Below are 19,443 nucleotides of genomic sequence, written 5' to 3' on the forward strand. Positions count from 1 at the left end.
TTTGATGATATTCTGATATATTTATTTGCAGGCAGTTCGTCAAAGGTGAAATGAAATAGAGGAATGAACAGGCATCATTTCTCGGCTGTCTCTACATCATATGCACAGCGTTTGTCGTAAATCAGCTAGTCACATTTTATAAATGACTTTATTAACAGTGTTGTGTTTGTATGGGAAATTTTATTTTCAAGATTTGCATAGTCCTTTGCTGGTATGGCATATGTCAAAAAAAAATAATCATTGACATCAAATTGTCCCCATTGCAAGAATCATTCAAAGAACATATTTTGTTTGTATTATATGAAATCGCATATTACCAGCTCTTGGGCACAGTGCAATGCAAAGTTGTATATCACCAGAGTTGTTTTAATGTTTTCAAACTGTGTTAGCCATTTATGTTACCTACTATTTATTGAATTTATTAATTAAAATATATCAGGGATATACAAAGTAAAATTTCTAAAAGCACATATTGATATTTGTGCAAAATAATTTTAACCTAATGCAGTGATATCAAAACAAGTATTAGAAAATTTTATGTTTGGATTAAATTAAAATTTTTTTAATAAGTTTATTGAGTTTATGAACAGTTTTAGTTAGGAGTTTAGTGGATGTTAATCTAAGTTGCTAATAATACTCTCAGTTCTATTTTTTCTTTATTTAGTAACTAAAATATAAGATATTTTAATATTTAAATTTTAATGAAATTTAATTTATTTATGATCTTTACCTTTAAACAACGCTTGTGAGATTTACTTTACGCTTTATTTAGCACCTGTACGGTACTCTGCAATCATCAATGACCCGGGACAATAGGACAATGCCCACCACAGCTTACTAACTTTGTAGACTAAAATATCCCACATACCACACTCCTCCACCACTTATTATTTCACTTGGTTTTTACATACTGACTAAAACACTTATGGATATCACAATAAATACATTTGTTTAGCACATTCCACCATTAAATGCAGTATACAGAAACTATAAAGTCATACGAAATTAATATGAACTACTAAACATTTATCACCTTTCTTGGGACTCGTAATTCGCTTCTGGTAACGATAGGGCCCGTCAAAGTCTTCATTGTATATAGTTGTTTTAACACCACGTGCATTTGAATCCAACATGGGGTGAGTTTTTTCTTATCTCTTGTTTGCCTTGTACAGTCAGGTTTACTAAGCCTACTTCACTTTCACTATTAGTGTCACTGTCCTAAGCTTCTCTCTCTGTCTGTTATGCAATGGTATTCTACATCTTCTCCATCATTTGCTTGGTGAGTTTTATGACATGTCGGTGTACAATACCATTTGCCCCTTTGTCCTTGTTGGTTATTAAGCACCCATCTTCTTTACACCTGTTGCCCACTCTTCCCCCTTATGGGAATAGACCTTATAGTGGACAAGACTGCCAGTGGGGAACAACACCATGCGACGTGAAAAAGGCAGAGCTGAAGACTGTAATTTGCATTTCTCAACATCTGTAGACACTGGAGGTACTAGGAACGACAACTTTTTGCGAATGGTTCTACCAAACATTTTTGACTAGGTGTTTTACCAGTAACTGAGAGGGGTGTTTTGCAATTACCTAACAGAAACCTAGGAAGATCAAGTTTGAGAGGTGTCTTAATGTGCAGGAGAGCTTTAAGTTTATGTTTGAAGGTCTTTAGCAAGTTTCTGAAAGTCCATTAGTAGATGGATGTTATGGCAGCAAAAATGTATGCTTGATTCCATTTTGCATGCCTAAATGAGAAAACTCCTCTGAACAAAACTACGTTCCATTGTCAGACACAAGGTGTTTGGGGAGACCAAAAATAGCAAACCAAATGCGGAGCTTAACCAGAATTGCATCTGATGTGATATTTGGCAACTCACAGATTTCTGACCACTTGGAGTATCTGTCGACAGGGACTAAGATGAATTTTCCTCTTAGGACCTACAATATCAACATGCACCCATTTCCATGGAATACAAGGCCAAGTCCTCAGCAACAAAACTGACTTTTCAGGCATAGGTTTTCCTTGCATACATGTAGTACAATTTTTTAACCAAATTCTCCAAATCTGCATCTATTTTAGTTTACCAAACATACAAACCTGCCAACACTTTCATTTGACAATTTCTGATATTATTTGTGTGGAGCTCCTGTAGGACATGTTCACTTAGACAACCAAGACAACCCAATGGCCCCACAGCAAGCAACCCTTCTCAAGTGCAAGCCCTGCTCTGGCCAGCCATACTGAACTATCCGAGTTACTCTGTTGAGATGGACATCTCTCTCAGTAGCCAATTGAATTTCAGTTGGAGTTACTAGCAAAAATTAGCAGCGCCAATGTGTAAATATGAAAACTTATTCAGATTCCTCCTGGGAAGTGTGCTGCAAATTTGAAATAGTTGGCACAAATTTATTTTTAACCTAAATACCCTAATATAAATTTTGTTAGCTCATTGTTCATCCTGATCAAATCTTTCCTACTAGAGTCCTGCAACTTTTTCCCAGCGCCGCAACTGAGAAACTGGTGTGATTTCGCCAGGCAAGTATTAGACCTCTTTATCCTTCCCACCTCGGGCCACGAACGCGACCAGTAACAGTGTCCGACTTTGTGACCAAGAGTGCTTTTCTCAGCGTCCTCCCAGGTCAGCTCTCTTCCCAGAGCACAGCTTAGGTTAGCAGCTCCAATCATGCCCCATTCTAATGTTTCAGGGCTGTCGGGCATGTATAGGCACTCGCCCTAACACTTTTCCTTCGAGCCAGCAAATTCCCCCCTTCCATATTTTCCATGAACTCCAGCCAGGGCACTGACCGGGTCTTTAACCTCCGCTCCTGGCGAGCCTATTCTCGCTGGCCAGCGAAAGGCCTGCCTTCGCCATCTCGCGGCGAAAATGACAACCACTTAACTTTAGCTCCGCTAACTCTAGCAGCCGCCATCACACCTTTCTCTAGTTCCCTTTTAGCCCGACAGAGTGCGAACGAGCTGGTCCCATAAGTGCCAGGCTTACTCTAGTCCCTCTTGCTGGACTTTCGTGAACTAACCCCGAGTCTGTTTCACCTACAATCCAACAGAGCGTGCTGCTTTCAGCGCGAGTGACCTCCAATGCCCCTTAATTTAAGCTACTAGCCACCTTGGTTATTTTCTTTTTGTCAGTCACTGTGGTCATTTCGTTTCGGGTGTTTCTCGCTGACGTCTCTATTTGAAACCAGTCTCGTCGCGACTAACTTAAGGGATGTGATCCCATGTAGTCCGGTAGTGATACCTAGTTTTTTTAGTTTTGCTAGTCACTTTAGTTTGGATTACTAGTTAATCTCGTAGCATGACTAGTGCATGGCTACCGCGAGCACTTGTGCAGCTTCAAAGGGAGTGATTTTCTTCATTCTACCCCCAGAATGGTAAGTGGATGATTCTACGCCCTTTTGCCTATAGTTGGCTCCCCACTTAGCTTTTCTCGATTCATGTTGCTTGTCTATTTAATTCCTATTCTTGACCACTGGATACCTTTTTTTTTATGGTTCCAGTGGGGTCCAAAAGATGGTGCAAGAGTTCAGGTTTTTCTGCGGCTCAAGCCTATCACGAAATTCAACTAAATTTACATGCTGGCTTCTTACTTGGACATGAATTCTACGCGTCTCTCCCGCTTCTAGTCGCCGCCAGTGAACAGTCAATGATCAGATATTGTGAAATTAGAATATACATACATAGTCCCACACTTTTTGGGCTAACAAATGTTTAACTTTAAATATGTTAGTTAAATTATTAATGTTAGTTTTTGTGAAAGCTTGATAATGTTAAAGGAAAATGTTGGATTTATATTCCAGGTAAAATTAATAATCTGTTTGTAATTGATAAGTACTGATGGCCGGGGCCCCCCCAAATTAAATTTGATCTGTGTATTTTTGTAAATCATGAAACAACCAAAAGGAAATAATGAAAACTATAATGAACATTAAAAAACAGTAAGCTTTAAGCAAACTTCTTTTTTTTTATTTATTAATTCAAATACGATATCCATTTTCTATTTCCTATTGTGAGAAGTAAATTTCCTTTTTTAATGTTTCTCCCTTGTGTAACTCTGAGTATACTGTAGTTTCTTTAACCCACTTAAAGCAGTTTCCAGGGCTTTTATAACAAAATAAATATAAAGCTTTCTTTAACTACACAAGGGCAGTAACAGAAGGAAGAGGCAATCGAGAAAGACCATCAGCATTGCCATATAGTGTATTTTACATATTTCATAACATAATCAAACCCTTCCAACAAAACCGCCGCTAATTGGTGAAAGCCTGAATGTTCACCAAGGAGGTGAACAATAGGTTAATGGTCAGTCACCAGTGAAAACCTATGCCCAAACAGATTTTGGAAAATTTTTTACCTCAAAGACGATTGCTAAAGCTTCTCTGTTCAACTGTGAATATTTAATATCTCTTTTCTGCCACCGACGGAGAGTGAGACACAAAAGCAATAGGAAATACATGACTTATAACAGCCCCTACTCAATAAGGTTAAGTATCTCATATCAACTTAACAGGCAATACAGGATCATAATTACTTGAAGACATCAGTTTTTTAAGATTTACGAAAGCACCATGAAAATCAGGAGACCAAATTCATGTACAGTAATTTTTTAGTAGTTCGTGCTGGGTACTAACATTGTTGACAAATTTGGCAAAAAATTTGCATTATAATTTATCAGTCCTAACCAGGCTCTCAATTATGTGACATCTTTTGGGTTTGAGGCCTCAACTATAGCTTACACCTTGTCACTGCATACATGCAACCTTCACTGTCAACAGTATGGCCCGAGAACAACAGACTTTTGAAAAAACTTCAAAAAAATTTTTGTTTACCTTTAAACCACTGTCATTTAGCTGCTGCAGCAACTCTTGCAGGATTTGTTTATGTTTCTCCTTGGACTGACCTGTTACAAGGATGTCATCTTGGAAACAGACCACTCCATCTAGATCTTGTTTAACTTGCTCCATGGTCTTTTGAGAAATGGCAAAACATGATGTTATGCCAAATGGAAGTCGACTGTAGTGGAAAAGACCCCAATGTGTGTTACTCATGCACAACTCTCATGAACTAGGGGCTAACAGCAACTCCTGAAAAACTTGCGACAAGTCAGTTGTGGAAAAGTCTATTCCCCCTTGCAACTGGCAAAATAATTCTTCAACACGTGGGAGCGGGTAATGCTCTACAACTAAAAAAAAAAAAAAAAAACCTGTAATCTTGAAACATGCACATATGTTAACACTGCATCACATTTTTTATCAACACCATTGGAGTTACCTGCTCACTGAAGTCTACTGGGTGGAAAATACCCAATGTTAGTAGTCGGTCCAGCTCCACATCAACCTTGCTTTTGAGCGCAAATCAGGAGACCTGGCAGGCAACAATTTTGAAACAGCCTTGTCTACCAGATACAACGAAACTGGACCACTGAAAAATTCCCCAAATCACCATAAAACAAAGATGAAAATGTCTTCAATAGGTTGTCAAGTTCCGAAGTCACAGTTTCTTGTTGAACATTGAGTCATGGTCTTGGCAGATCTAATGCTTGATACCAATATCTACAAAGTAGAAATTATGTGCACTGGAAACTTAATTGTGTCCTTTCAACCTTGCACTTGACCGGAAACTTAATTAAACCACACTGGCTAATAAGCTCACCAGTGTATGATTTTAAGTGGATTGCAGGTTGTTCCTTAATGAACTCTCAAAAATTGTTCTATTAGCTTATCTCAGATATTAAATAAATAGCCACACCACTGTCAATCTTCATTTCTAACTTAACATTTCCAATCATCATCGGTAACACCCACGGTCTCCTACTAGACTCAATTAACAGATATAGTAATGCAAATTCATCCTTATGAGGTTTGTTTACATTATCATTATCCTCATTAAAAATATATTTATGGAACATTGCCTCACCTCTTTTTCCAGCAACTAGGTTAGGGCACATTATCATAAGATTCTTAGCGCAATTACGGCTGTGATACTTCGAAAAGACAGTTTTCTTCTAATTTACCTTCTTTACCACAAAACATGCAGGGGCTGGGGAAAGCCAAACTGTGTTTTGTAGCGCACCTGATAGTCTGTAGACTTCCCTGATGGCCTTGTGAGACAGATTTGTCGTTTTTACCACACCCTTGGATGCAGGGGCACAACAACAGGGGGGAGCAAGGGTATTTGCCCCCCCCCCTCTCTGAAACCTTTAAGTGGGGGCAAACGGGCAAAGAAAGTGCTGTCCAATCAATTTTTAGATAATAAAACTGCTTAAATAGCACCATTTTCCACCTTGAAATACAAATTTTCCCGGGGGAGGACCCCCGGACCCCCAGCTTCAATAGGGGGGATAGATGATTCTTTATAAAAAGGTATATTGCCCCCCCTTTGGAAATTTAGTTGTTGCGCCCCTGCTTGCATGTGCATTTTAAACATGTGGACTTCTTCTTGCAAGGCCTTGCCTTCTTTTCCTGCATCTGTTTTAGGGCCTGCGTACCCCATTGCAGCTTTGTACCTAGTTTCCAAACTTACTGCCTTTTCAAAGGTTAGGTCATCTGCCTCAAGATACAACTTTTGAGTTATGTCTTTTTCTTTTAAACTGACCACAAACTGATTAACGCAAAGCATTGTCCATAAAAGTACAGAACTACAGAATAAAAAAAAAAAAGTACGCTTTCATTACAACAAAATCTGAAACCATTTCATTTTCCCGCTGCAATCATTGGTGAAAAGAATGGTGCTCTGCAATAACAGAAAGTTTCAATGTAAAGTGTCTTAATGAAATGGCAACAAGTTCTCCATAACTTTGTTCTTGAGTATTTTTTTTTTTGGTACTGATAAATTAAGTAACACTTTGTATATCTCCATTCCCACTGAAGACATGAATAAATGCTCTCTGGTTTGCACTGTTATTTTTGGTATCCCCAACACCATTAGCAATAAATTTTAGCTCAAGTCTCTCCATGTATAATTCCCATGAATCCGGGTCTGGAATACAACCTTCACACTTGAAACCAGACCAAACACCCCCCCCCCCCCCCTAACTCAACTGTTTCCAGCCTATGGCTGGGTCAACCAAGTAAAATGCCTCCATTTTCCTTTCTCCTTCCACCATTTCTCATTCTTCACTTTATTCCAGTTTTCTGCTGCTCTCTTCTGCACTCCTTTATTTGCTTTTCCCATCTCCTCCTTGGTCTTTCTTGAGGTCTTCTTCATGTGTACTTCAACGCCATCATTTTCATAGGCAGCCTCTCTTTTCTCATTCTCTGGACATGGCCATACCATTCTAACTTTTTCAATGATGTTATTCAAGTCCTGTATTCCTGCTCTTGCTTGAACTATCTCATTCCTGAACCTGTCTTGCCTTGTAACTGACAACATACTCCTCATAAACTTCATTTCTATTGCTCTGATCTTCCCAGCATCTCTCTTATTTACAGTCCAAGTCTCTGCTCCATAAGTGACTACGGGCACAAAGTAGGGATTGTACAACACTCGTTTGCACAATTTTTTTTATATTTTGTATTTGAGTTATTTGAAACATCCTATAATTTAAATTAGTACAAAATTTTAACTCAAAATTTTTTTATTTACTTTCAAAAGTATTTTATATTAACTGCATCAGTATTGTGAATGTTAAATGCACATATAATTAAACCTACAAAATTACAAATTACGAAATGGCCAACCAACCAATTTGAACATGACCTATATGCTATATCTAAAAAAATCAAAATAAATTTTTCCCCTAACACATTAATAATTTTAAATATTGCTAACCAAATAAATACTATGAAATGTACTATTATAATCAATAGAAACTAATTAAACACAAAATTTAATTTATTAAATAAGGAACAACTTATGGTATGTTTACAGGACATGTATAGGAGGCAGAAATTTCAGTGGACATAGTACAGCATATACACTGGATCCCTGTTATGTGGAATGCTTTATTGGCAACATAGCACATTATATCTAAGAAGTAGAAGTGCATGCAAGCATTGGTTGTAGCGGAGTATGTGTTGTGTTTTGTAGTATTTTGCAGTTTGTGTATGTGCTGTACTATGCCAGACAGCAAGCTAGACTATACACCACATTGCTGTGCAGACCACCAAATACGTAGGGTGAACTGTTGTATGTGTTTACACAGCTAGATTGTAGAACAGTGGTTAGAGTTTACTGTGTTGATATGGCATTTCAATGACAGGGATCCAATGTATCTCATTGCACACAGTAACAGCTCTTAAGCGTAAAAAGAAGTATTTTAGGACCTATGTTCAGTGAAATTTCTGCCACATCTACATGTTCTTCATTTGTACCAAAATATTTATGTGTATTTTAGATACAGCCGTTTCATTTTGGCAAATATTAATCAGTTTAACCGTTCACCATACATTGCTAGTAAATATCATATTTGAAATGAATATGTAATACTTATAAAAGCTAATTTGTGTGTAGGAACAGCATTTGTTTTTACTTTAAATATTTGAATTGTATACTGCCTGTTCTTGTTCCAATACCTTCCTTCAACCATTGTGCATGACACTATGTTCTATTTTTTTGTTATTATTTTTTTATCTTGTATTTATTACAATTGGCAGAAATTGTTCCGATCAAATCATATACAGTCTACATGTTCTAAAAAAAAACTGTTTTCGTGATAGTGAAATTGAAGAGAAAAGATGGCTGTGTAATAGCAATTTGAGAATATTTATCCAAAATAATTTTGAAAGGGACCAATTGATGTTAAAATTTTCTGTGATTAATACAATATAATGTTTGTTGTCTGTGGTTTTGGTGATTTATCATGAATGATGATATTTAGCATAAAATATAATCATGTATGTGTGAACATAGTTTTGAGTTTAAATTTTTTATGGTTTATTTAAAATGTTATGTAGGATATAATTATGTGATATTTATTCAGTGTTTACATTTAATTTTTAGTTACATTTACAGATATATGTGTATGCAGTGTGTTAATACAAGTATTTTTAAAGCATACTATAGCAAGAAGTGCATTGTGGCTTGATCACAGTTAGACATATAAGGAAGTTATTGGTTTTATGGCTTTCTGTTTGGTTGGATTTATAAACTACGCAAGCGACGCAGTATTGCAATAAAGAAAAATGTAACCAATGCAATTAAATCATCGAAGTTTATAAAGCACGAATGTCGCAAGACGTCACCAACCCTATAACTTTAAACTGTCAATACTTTGATTTGAAAGTTATTTTCTTTAAAACATAAAAACATGATGTACTAGATACTAATCAAAACAACATTGTTGTCTTCTATGCACATAACATCTGTGTCTTTAAAGTTTTCAGTACACTTCACTTCAAATGTGAAAGGCGGAAACGCAAGCCGAAACCCAAGAATTTTAAATTTGGTCGATGCTTGCATTGCATTTTTGCGTCTTGTATAGTTTATAATGCAGCTTTACAACAGTGGTGTAAAGATAATAAAAATGGCCTTGCAATGTATTCAGTGTTTGTCTTGCCAATGATGATCACTTGTTGGATACCAATTGGGCATACATGTTTCATATATTGTTTACTTGTTTAGTAATGTGGTGATGGCTACAAAGTTCTAGTCTTCCTAATTTTTTTCAATGTTTTCTTTCAACATATTAAACATTTTTTTTTTGTGATTACACAGCGTCTTCAAGTACTTTAACTTTACTTAAGTATAACTATTTTTGTTACTGGACAATTTCATTTCAGAAAATCATTTGTTTAGAAATCTACACCCAACCTCATTTCTTAACAAACAGCACAAACTCTGTAATCATTGAACTACAATCCACTAAATGCTAAAGAACAATCTGTAAAATATTTTTAGTTATACATTGTATTTTGTAATTCATGTGTGGCTTTATGATGTAGCTGGGCTGTACCAGGGTGGCTACTCGGCCATGTACATCGGGAAACCTTGAATTAGCCATGAATTTTTTGTTGCTGGGAAATCTGTGGGAAACTCATGAATTTTTTAAAGATATTGGGAATATCTGTGTATCTAGTAAGTTGCAAGGAGCTTAGTTTGAAACAGCATGCCCAACATGCCACTCAAAGTAGAATCATTGTGATGCTCATTTTTTTTGTGTGTAAAGTGTGCAGTTCTAATGAAAACTAAAATTGTAATGATGTTTTCTAAACAAAACTACAAAATTAAGTTTAGGAAAACCCCTTTTTTCACAGACGTAGTATAACCTCACAGGAATACATTTAAAATTAATGTTACTGTTTATTTTATATATTAAATATATAAAAAAATAGTACAAAATGGTTTATTTGGTTTTATTAACTTTGCTGTAACCAACATAGTAATATTTCATGAAATTTCTTAGAAAACCTTTAAAAATCATGGGGGAAAATACCTGTAATTTGGTTTTGCCATAAGATTAGCCACCATATGTACATTTTACAGTTTAAATTATTTCATATGGGAAAAAATATTCTTATTATTAAAATCATGTGTATGTGGTTTGCTAATGCCACCCATTTAAGTATCTGCTGTTTCATATTAATTCAAACCAAACAAATTTTAAGATATTGCTTTATAATTTTACAGGCAATACTCATTATTTCTTCAAATTATTCTAGTCATATATTGTCTTTTGAAATTGTTTTTATAGTTATATTTTTACTAGCACAATGATAATTCGTAATACATGATTTTATGTTGATGAAAGAAAGATGTGCTTTTGATTGTTGGGGGATATGTTTATTGTTTATTAGGCACAACTGAATTTAAACAAAACTTTTACTTGGCCAGGCTTTTAATAAACTTGTGCTTTATATTTTGTGAATTAGCAACACAAGCTCATTTACGTGCTCGCACATTCAGTAGAACCCCGATTTTACACTACCTCATTTTACATTTTCCTGTTATTTGCACCAGTTTATTTCAGGCCCGTTTTAATCTTATCTAATGTAATGCAATACATTCCCGTTGATTACACCGTGCCTATAATCTGCTTCCTGCAATTTACGCGGTTTGTTTATGCTATACCTATATAAATTCATTATTCCCGTGTTTGTCATAGACATCTTACCTATTAAGATATCACTATTGTGTGAAATACTAAATCAAAAATGCTATTGGGAACACTAGCTCTATAGCTCTTTAATTTTTCAAAATGCATTTTCATTAAAAACGGTATTAATAGGCTGCCAACACTGGCCTAATAAAGGCAGACTTCGAGAAAATGTTAGCATGTGACGCTGTTGCTACAGTTTATAGGAATTCCTACTGTTCATCACTAACTTATACATTCAGGATTACATACTGTATACATTTCCGGTATTAAATCTTTGTAAACGTATGTTAAGAATAACTTGGTCGGTGACAAATAATATTGTGAATAAGAGAAAAGGTTGGTTTTTTCCTGTGAGTAATTGACTGCGTTTTTATCTGTACATATTTTAACAAGATGGCAGCGTGTAAAAAATGGAAAACATTTTCCTTTGATGAAAGACTCAACTATTTAAAGTGCGTGGAAGAGCACAAAGGTACTCGTGTTTCACTCGCTGAGAGGTTAGGCATGCCAATTTCAACTCTGAACACAATTGTGAAAAATCGTGAAATGATTGAAGAAAATGCATCTCAGTGTGATGGTTTTTCTAAGGAGAGAAAATACATTCATGCATCAAAATGAGGAACTTGAAGTACTTTTGAAGGAATAGTTTGTGGGTGCAAGGGCCTCGAATGTACCCATTCATTATTTTTTGAGAAATCTTGCTGTTTTTTTTCTTTGAAAAATATAACTTTTGCCTTATGTTTTGTGATATTTTTGATAATATTCTTAACCTGTAAATGTCATGTTATTATGAATTGCTATTTTATGTATGAAAGTATGTAGGTACGTACATAGACTGTATGCTTACCTATACACACTACAGATGTAAATATGGGACTTGTGTATAATTATTCTTTTTAGATATGCCTCAGACACTCATAATGAATAATTAGGTGTATATCAGAGTACAAAATATTTTTAGGTCATATAATATCACAGTTCTGAGCAAAAGAAGGATTTTTCATACATTTCTCTTATTTTACACTTTCCCGCATTTTACAACATTTTCAGACACCCTCTTCAATAGAGTAAGAAAGGGATTCTACTGTATTCAGAACCATTTCACTACTGTCTCGAAATAACTAACTGAAAAAATTTAATGGACTATTCAAAACACAGTTTATTTGTGACATTTCAAAAACGGTTTTTGACTATGTGATGCTGCTAAAACAACTAATCTGGGTATTTATATAGTACAAATTACATACTTAACATCAACAGAGAATTTTAATATAGTAATGCCCAAGGTATGTTAAATATTCATAGCCAACAAAAATTCATATTTTAAAAGTGTTAGTATTCACAGCTGAAACAAATGCAAAAAATGAATTATTCATAATTGAAAATTCAAATATTTGCACCAGCCTTACGAGGGTGCTAATTGGAACCATACCTTGGACAATGTCTTGAACGACATGAATGCTGTAGTTTTCAACTGAATAAACATTGATAGTCACAATCAATCTACCTTCATGCAACACATTAGCAGCTTACTTGCTGTATTTATCTATGACAAAACAGACACACCTAAAAAAAATAATAATAATAGTCAAATTTAAATAATGGTTTGGATTCCAGAGAAACTAGCAGAAAATGTGTTTGTATATTGCTGAACTAAAATGCAGTTTACCTGGCTGCTGTTAACAATTCAAACATTTGAATATCTTAGGTTTAAAAATGTAAGAACGAGCTCATTTTATCACTGATTGGAAAATTCAACATTTAAAAAAATGTATTAATGTTTTTCTTTAAATGAATAGATTTGCACAGGCCTAACTCATGCAAATTTATCAATCTGGTCACATTAAAAGAGCATTCAACATAATTTGGCAAAATGTTACTTAGACATTAGATAGCAACATAATGTATTACAGAGCACTAATGCTGTGTTGTTGTCACCAGAACAGATTAGTCACTCAAGATTATTTTTCTCTCAGAGTTGTCAGTCAACTATCCAGAACCTTCTCTCATAGTGATTATACCCCTCTTCATATTGTTATCTACACACACTTTGTACTACATAATCAGTTATCTTCAGAAGCAAGAACTGTTTTTCTTCAGTGCCAGCAATGATAGCTTCTTCAAACTTTCTTATTTGCCTGTACAGTGTGTGATCCACACACTATACTCGTGTGATGTTTCATAGATGCTACATCTTCATGTTGTCTGCTAAACATGCAGTTCATGTACATTGTGTCATTATGTGGTGTTCGAGTATCACTATATGTATACAAGTGACATCAGAAAGATATTCCTGTCATTACCATTTTCTAAAGGAACACACAGTTTGTGCAAAAGCCTAAAGGAATAGTTTGTCTTTTTCTTGTTGTTCTATGTTATGAATACAAATAAATAACACTTTATTTATTTTAAAGTGTAAGTGAAAGAAATATGATATTTAATTATTGCCTGACATACCTATAGTGCAGTCCAGTACATTAGTGATGTCTTACTGCCCAACTGCGTAGCGGGCAGATATGAGCTAGCAGGTGTGTAGCACTAAACTGACTCTAGCTTTCTGTATTGTATACATGTGTCTCGTAAATCTTTGCACAAGTGATGGCTGGGTACTTGCAGGACAGGTGAGATTATAAACAATTGATCAAAAATATGTGGAATACATACAGGTAACACAATATAGACAGAGTGGCATCTTTAGTCATCTCACCAATGGTGTATTTGTTGTGGTGTTAAAGGACTGGGACAAATTTGTGAAGGGGTACTAGGTTTTACAATATGGATTACTCATGTTGCTGCTTTTACCGCTGTTTTGAAAATAGATGTAAATTAAATACTGTTGTGCATGTTATGATGGTGAGCTTAAAGATACATTTTTTATGGGAAGAGTTTCGAAAGATATTAAATTAATCATGTTCAGAAAATTTGTTTTTTAAAATGAATTTACAAAAATGATTAAATTGTTTTATTTATGGTAATTGTAATTAATTTTTCAACTTCAGAGTAACTAAGTTTTCCACGTTTAGCAGAATAATACAAAATAATTATTAAAATTATGTAATTATTACCTTATGAAAAAAGTAATCTCATTGTTTAATATAAATTTAATACTGTAGTTACTTTATTATCCGGGGTAATGACTAGGAAAAGTGATCCACAGATAAAAAAAAAAAACAGGTAAAGCAATGTCAAAAAAACTTTAATTGTAATTTTTTTTATAACCGACTAGACAAACACTGTATAAGGTTGTATAGTGTACATCTTGGCAGCATTTTATGGCTTGATACACAAAAAAACATTATAAAAATACCCATATATATATATGTGTGTGTATGTATATATATGTAGGATAGAGTGGGGGAATTCCGATCATCGGGGTAATTCCGACCACTATCGATCTCTAAAATATCGATTTATTTGAGTCGGTTGTACGATGCTTCACTGTTGCGGAGGATAAATGAAGCACGTTCAGATAGTTGGCGCGATTCTGCCTGCGTAGAGACAGCAGCAAGAGTATTTCGTTTATTTCGTCGATAATTTGTGTAAGAAATTTGGATCATATTATGTAAGGTAGGTAATAAAGTAGCCATAAGTAAAATCTGCAATTATTTGTACACAAGTAAACAGGAATAATGTGAATAATAATGAACTTACAAATTGTTTTAACGTACCGTAAGTTACAGAAGATGCGAGTTTGTTTACACATGGTAATTCGGGGTAATTCCGATCAGTGCTGATCGGAATTCCCCCGAATGATTGGAATTACCCCAAACAGCATTTTAATCAATATATTTTACTAATATATAATATTTTAATAACAATTATGTAATACACTGTTTACAGATGCTTTGACATAGAGTACCAGAGTGGCCACTCGACCTGGAAAACCTAGAAACCTGGAAATGTCAGGGAATTTTGTAGCTACAGGGAAAAATCAGGGAAAGTCAGGGAATTTCATCAAAAATCTGGAAATTTTTGTTGAAACAGGATTTTTTTAAAATATTACTAGTAAAATAGAAAATGAAAGGTAGGATTTATGTTGAATTTGTGTATTCGAGACCTCGTGTTGTCTCGTAACATTTCGCGGCTTTCATACATTAAGTTGGTGCACCTGTCTCGCTATTATTTTATGGTTTGTAAATCCGTTATTTCGTTCTGTTGTTTGCATGATTATTAGGCCTTCCATATAACCATCTGCGCATGGCTTCTTACAGTTGAATGGATAGTTTTTGTGTAAAAATGGCAGGATACGTCGATGAAGGCTGGCAAGGGTTTTTAGTTTTGGTACGTAAATATGTCGTGCTCCAAACAAAAAAAAACTAGCTTTAATTATAAATGGCTTGCGTGTGAAGATTTTTCACAATGGTTACTTGAAGACGAGTGGAATAAATTTTCAGCCCGGTGTTGTTATTGCATGACTAAGTTCAGCCTAAGCAATATGGGAAAACAAGCCGTGATAAGCCATAGAATGGAAAAAAAAACACCAAGAAGCAGCTGCAAACCGTAAGAAGTGTGTGGAAATAGACGTTCTATTAAAACATGGACAAAGAACATCTGAAGCTTCGGTTAGTAAGTACCCAACGAATACCACTGAACCTGTTAGTCCAAGTCCAGTGACTGATATGCCTAAGAAAACTTTGCATGCTTTTCTATTAAATGATAGCATAACCAAGTCTGAAATATATTGGTGTTTGCATTCTGTGACAGAACATAATTCATTTAGGAGTGGTGCTAGAAGTGCTGACCTTTTTCCAATACTTTTCCCTGACAGTGAAATAGCCAAGAAAATTCAACTTAAGAGGACTAAAGTTGCATATACAATAGTACATGGGTTAGGGCCTTATTTCAAAACACAGCTGGTGAAATTGATTTCAGATTGCAACTATGTGGTTGTAGGGTTTGATGAGAGTAAACAAGGTGGCTCAAAAGCAGCAGGTGGACCTTTTCGTAAGATTTTGGAACTCTGAAAAAAATGAAGTTTCATCACAGTACTTAACGTCTGCATTTCTTGGTCATACAACGGCTGCTGATTTGCTTATCCACTTTAAAAGCTCTCTGTCTGATATAAATTTAAGTAAACTTATACAAGTGTCAATGGATGGCCCAAATGTCAATCATAGATTTTTGAAAGATTTGTTGTTTGACTTAAAAGGTGACGACCCTAGTAAGCCGACATTACTAGATATAGGATCTTGTGGTTTACACACTGTCCATTGTGCTTTTAAAGCAGCTATACGTGAAACTAAGTGGGAGATGGTTGAATTTTTGAGAGCAGTCTACAACTTATTCAAAAATGTACCTTCACGAAGAGCAGATTATATACAATACACAGATACAAGAATATTTCCTATGAAATTTTGTTCTATTCTTTGTGTAGAGAACAGCAAAGTTGCACTTCGAGCTATTGAAATTCTACCTTGTTTGTCAAAATTTGTGGAGTGTGCAGTGCGGGATAAGAAAGCATATACTAGACAGAATGAATGTTTTTCTGTTGTTTCAAGATGTGTCAAATACAACCTGTTTGGAGCAAAACTTTCATTCTTTTATTCTCTTGTAGGTTTGTTAGAATCTTTCTTGAGACAGTTTCAGACAGAATCTCCAGTGGCACAATTTCTTCATTCTGCTCTCTTCTCATTGGTACACACATTGATGGTACGTTTTGTTAAGGAAGATGTCATTAAGAAGAATTTTCTTTCACCAGGCAAACTTATTTTGAGCACAGATAACTTGCTACATGCAAAAAATGTTGATGTTGGTTTTGCTGTAAGAGATGCATTACAAAAAAGCAAAAGGAGTGAAAGAACTTAAGATTTTGGAATTCAAGCAATGTTATCGCCAAGCTCTAACTCAATGTACCACAAAATTGTTGGACAAGTCTCCTCTGAAATTCAGACTAACTGAGGCACTGACATTTCTTGATCCTGCTGTTGCTACTAAATCTGTTCTGTTCAAGAAAAATTTGGCATCATGCTTGGAAATATTGGTGAAACACAATTGGTTATCTGGTGTGCAAGCATACAGCATTCAGTGTGAATTACATCTTCTTCTAGAGTCAGAAGAAGTGATTGGATGCATGACTGCATTTGAAAAACATTCTCGCCTCGATCATCATTTGATGAAGTTGTTTAGTTCACACAATGTTTCCAGCCAAGTAGTTAATTTTGTTAAATTTCTACTGATAATTTCTCATGGAAATGCTAGTTTAGAGAGAGGATTTTCGGTGAATGGTGACTGTTTGATTGAAAATCAAAAAGAACACAGCCTTGTGGCGTTAAGACATGTGCACAATGCAGTTATCTTAGCAGGTGGGGTTGAGCATGTAAAAATAACAAAATCAATGATGCAGTTTGTTAGGAATTCCCATGCAAAATACCTTGAGGCTCTGTAGACACAGCAAGAGCTGGACAAAATTGAACATGATAATCACCAAACCAAAAAGCTACAAGTAAAAGAACTAGAATTGTTGGAAACAAAAAAATTGAATCTGGTAGAAGATATGAAGAAGGAAGTTGATGCCATCAATGCAAAAATAGACTATAAAAAAAATTGAAAGGTTAATTTAGTGTGTGTTTTTTTATATACATAACTTTTTCAACTTTAAATTTTTGAGGGTGTTAAATAATAAAGTGTCAAGTTGAAGAATTTGTTTGTGTTGTGTTATATGCTACAAAAAATGCAAGTACCAGCAGTTTGAATAGGTATGTACGTAGGCCTGAATATATCTCAATTTTTGCTTTAAATTTTAATTAATATTGGAACTAGGCCTACACTGTGCATTTGTTTCTCTTTTTAATTTTCTTTTTAGAAATAAATATTTAGCATGATTTGTCTGCATGCATGTGTTGTTTACAACGGGCCTTATTTTTAAATTAATTTTGCCGATGATTTTGACTGGTCAAAAAAACCTGGAAAAGTCAGGGAATTTTTTCAGCTGAAATGAGTGGCCACCCTGAGTACGAACAACACAAAAAAGCTTCATAGAATGCTGAATCACTGACTGCAGCTGTTACAGCCATAGAGGAAAATAGGTAATCAATTTGGCAAGCAGCTAAATGCTATGGAATTCCATATGCAACCTTTCATGACCGACTGAAATCAGGTAATGTTTGAAAAGTTAATTTAGGATGACCACCAATATGTAACACTGCACAGGAAAATGATATTGCAGATCATGTAATTCTTCTGTCAAAATTATTTTATGGGATCACAATGACAGACCTCAGAAAGCTAGCTTTTTCTTTTGCTGAGAAAATGCAGATTCCACACAATTTCTGCATGGAAAGTAAATTGGCTGGAAGGGATTGGCTGAAAGGATTCATGAGGCGACATCCCAGCATATCACTCCAACAACCACAAGCAACCAGCATCAATAGGATTACAGCATTCAATAAAGTTAAAGTCAAATTGTTTTATGATAATTTGGAAGGCGTAATGTTGAAGCAAAATTTTCACATGACAGAATCTTCAACGTAGATGAGACTGGCATAAGTACTGTCCAAAATTCAGGCAAGATACTCGCCAAAAAGGGGGAGAAGAGATTTTGAACAGCAGTCAGCTGGGAAAGGGGACGAAATGTGACGGTTGTATGTGCAATGAGTGCCAGCGGTTCTTTCGCACCACCAATGTTTATCTACCCACGTCAAAGGCTGAGCAAGATTATGAAGACAGATGGTCCCCCAGGTTCTTTGTATCAGTGTTCCAAGTCAGGCTGGATAAATGAGGAACTATTTTTAGCATGGCTACAACATTTCAGTTCCTTTTGTAAACCAGATCCTAATAATCCAGTTTTGCTTGTTCTGGACAACCATTCCAGCCACATATCTCTCGAGTCATATGAATTTTGTCGTCACAATGGAATAATCATGCTGTCTCTGCCTCCACACACATTCCATAGAATGCAGCCTATGCACCGCTGAAGAAGGCCTATCACGAAGCATGCAGAAGATGGATGTTAAATCATCCCCACGAAAAACTCAGTCCAGATGAACTTTCAGGACTCTTTAACATTGTGTTTATGAAGGTAGCAACATTTGAGAAGGCAGTCAATGGTTTTCGGAAAACTGGAATTTGCCCTCTAGATCCAGATATTTTTTCTGAAGAGGAATGCTTTCCCAGTAACCTGTGGATAGGTCTATCATAGAAGGAGGAATTGAAAATTTTACCACTGTCACTTCTCCTGTTATTTCAAATTCAACTACTGGGAACAGAATTTTCTCGCCAAAATGGATTTTACACATTCCAGTTGTGCTGGTCCTTTGTGTTCTTTCCAGGATGTGGCTCCAGTCCCAAAATTAATTTCTCGGGTCGCAATAGAGTCAAAGACAAGGCCTAGAAGAAAAATGCATTCTCAGATCCTAACTTCAACTCCGCAAATGAAATGTCTTGAAGATGCTAG

At 35.4% G+C, this 19,443-nt stretch overlaps 1 protein-coding gene across 5 annotated transcripts in view; it reads left to right on the forward strand.

Annotated features, from left to right (window-relative positions):
* Positions 1-13,480, forward strand: part of LOC134527358 (lysophosphatidylserine lipase ABHD12) — a 77,630-nt gene extending 64,150 nt beyond the window's left edge. For all 5 annotated transcript variants that reach the window (XM_063359974.1, XM_063359975.1, XM_063359977.1 and 2 more), the window contains exon 10: positions 32-13,480. In XM_063359974.1, the coding sequence (XP_063216044.1) occupies positions 32-59 (28 nt within the window). In that variant the 3' untranslated portion in view covers positions 60-13,480. The remainder of the gene's footprint in view (positions 1-31) is intronic.
* The last annotated feature ends 5,963 nt before the right edge of the window (positions 13,481-19,443 follow it).

This window comes from Bacillus rossius, chromosome 1, assembly GCF_032445375.1.
Source record: "Bacillus rossius redtenbacheri isolate Brsri chromosome 1, Brsri_v3, whole genome shotgun sequence".
Classification (NCBI taxonomy): domain Eukaryota; kingdom Metazoa; phylum Arthropoda; class Insecta; order Phasmatodea; family Bacillidae; genus Bacillus; species Bacillus rossius.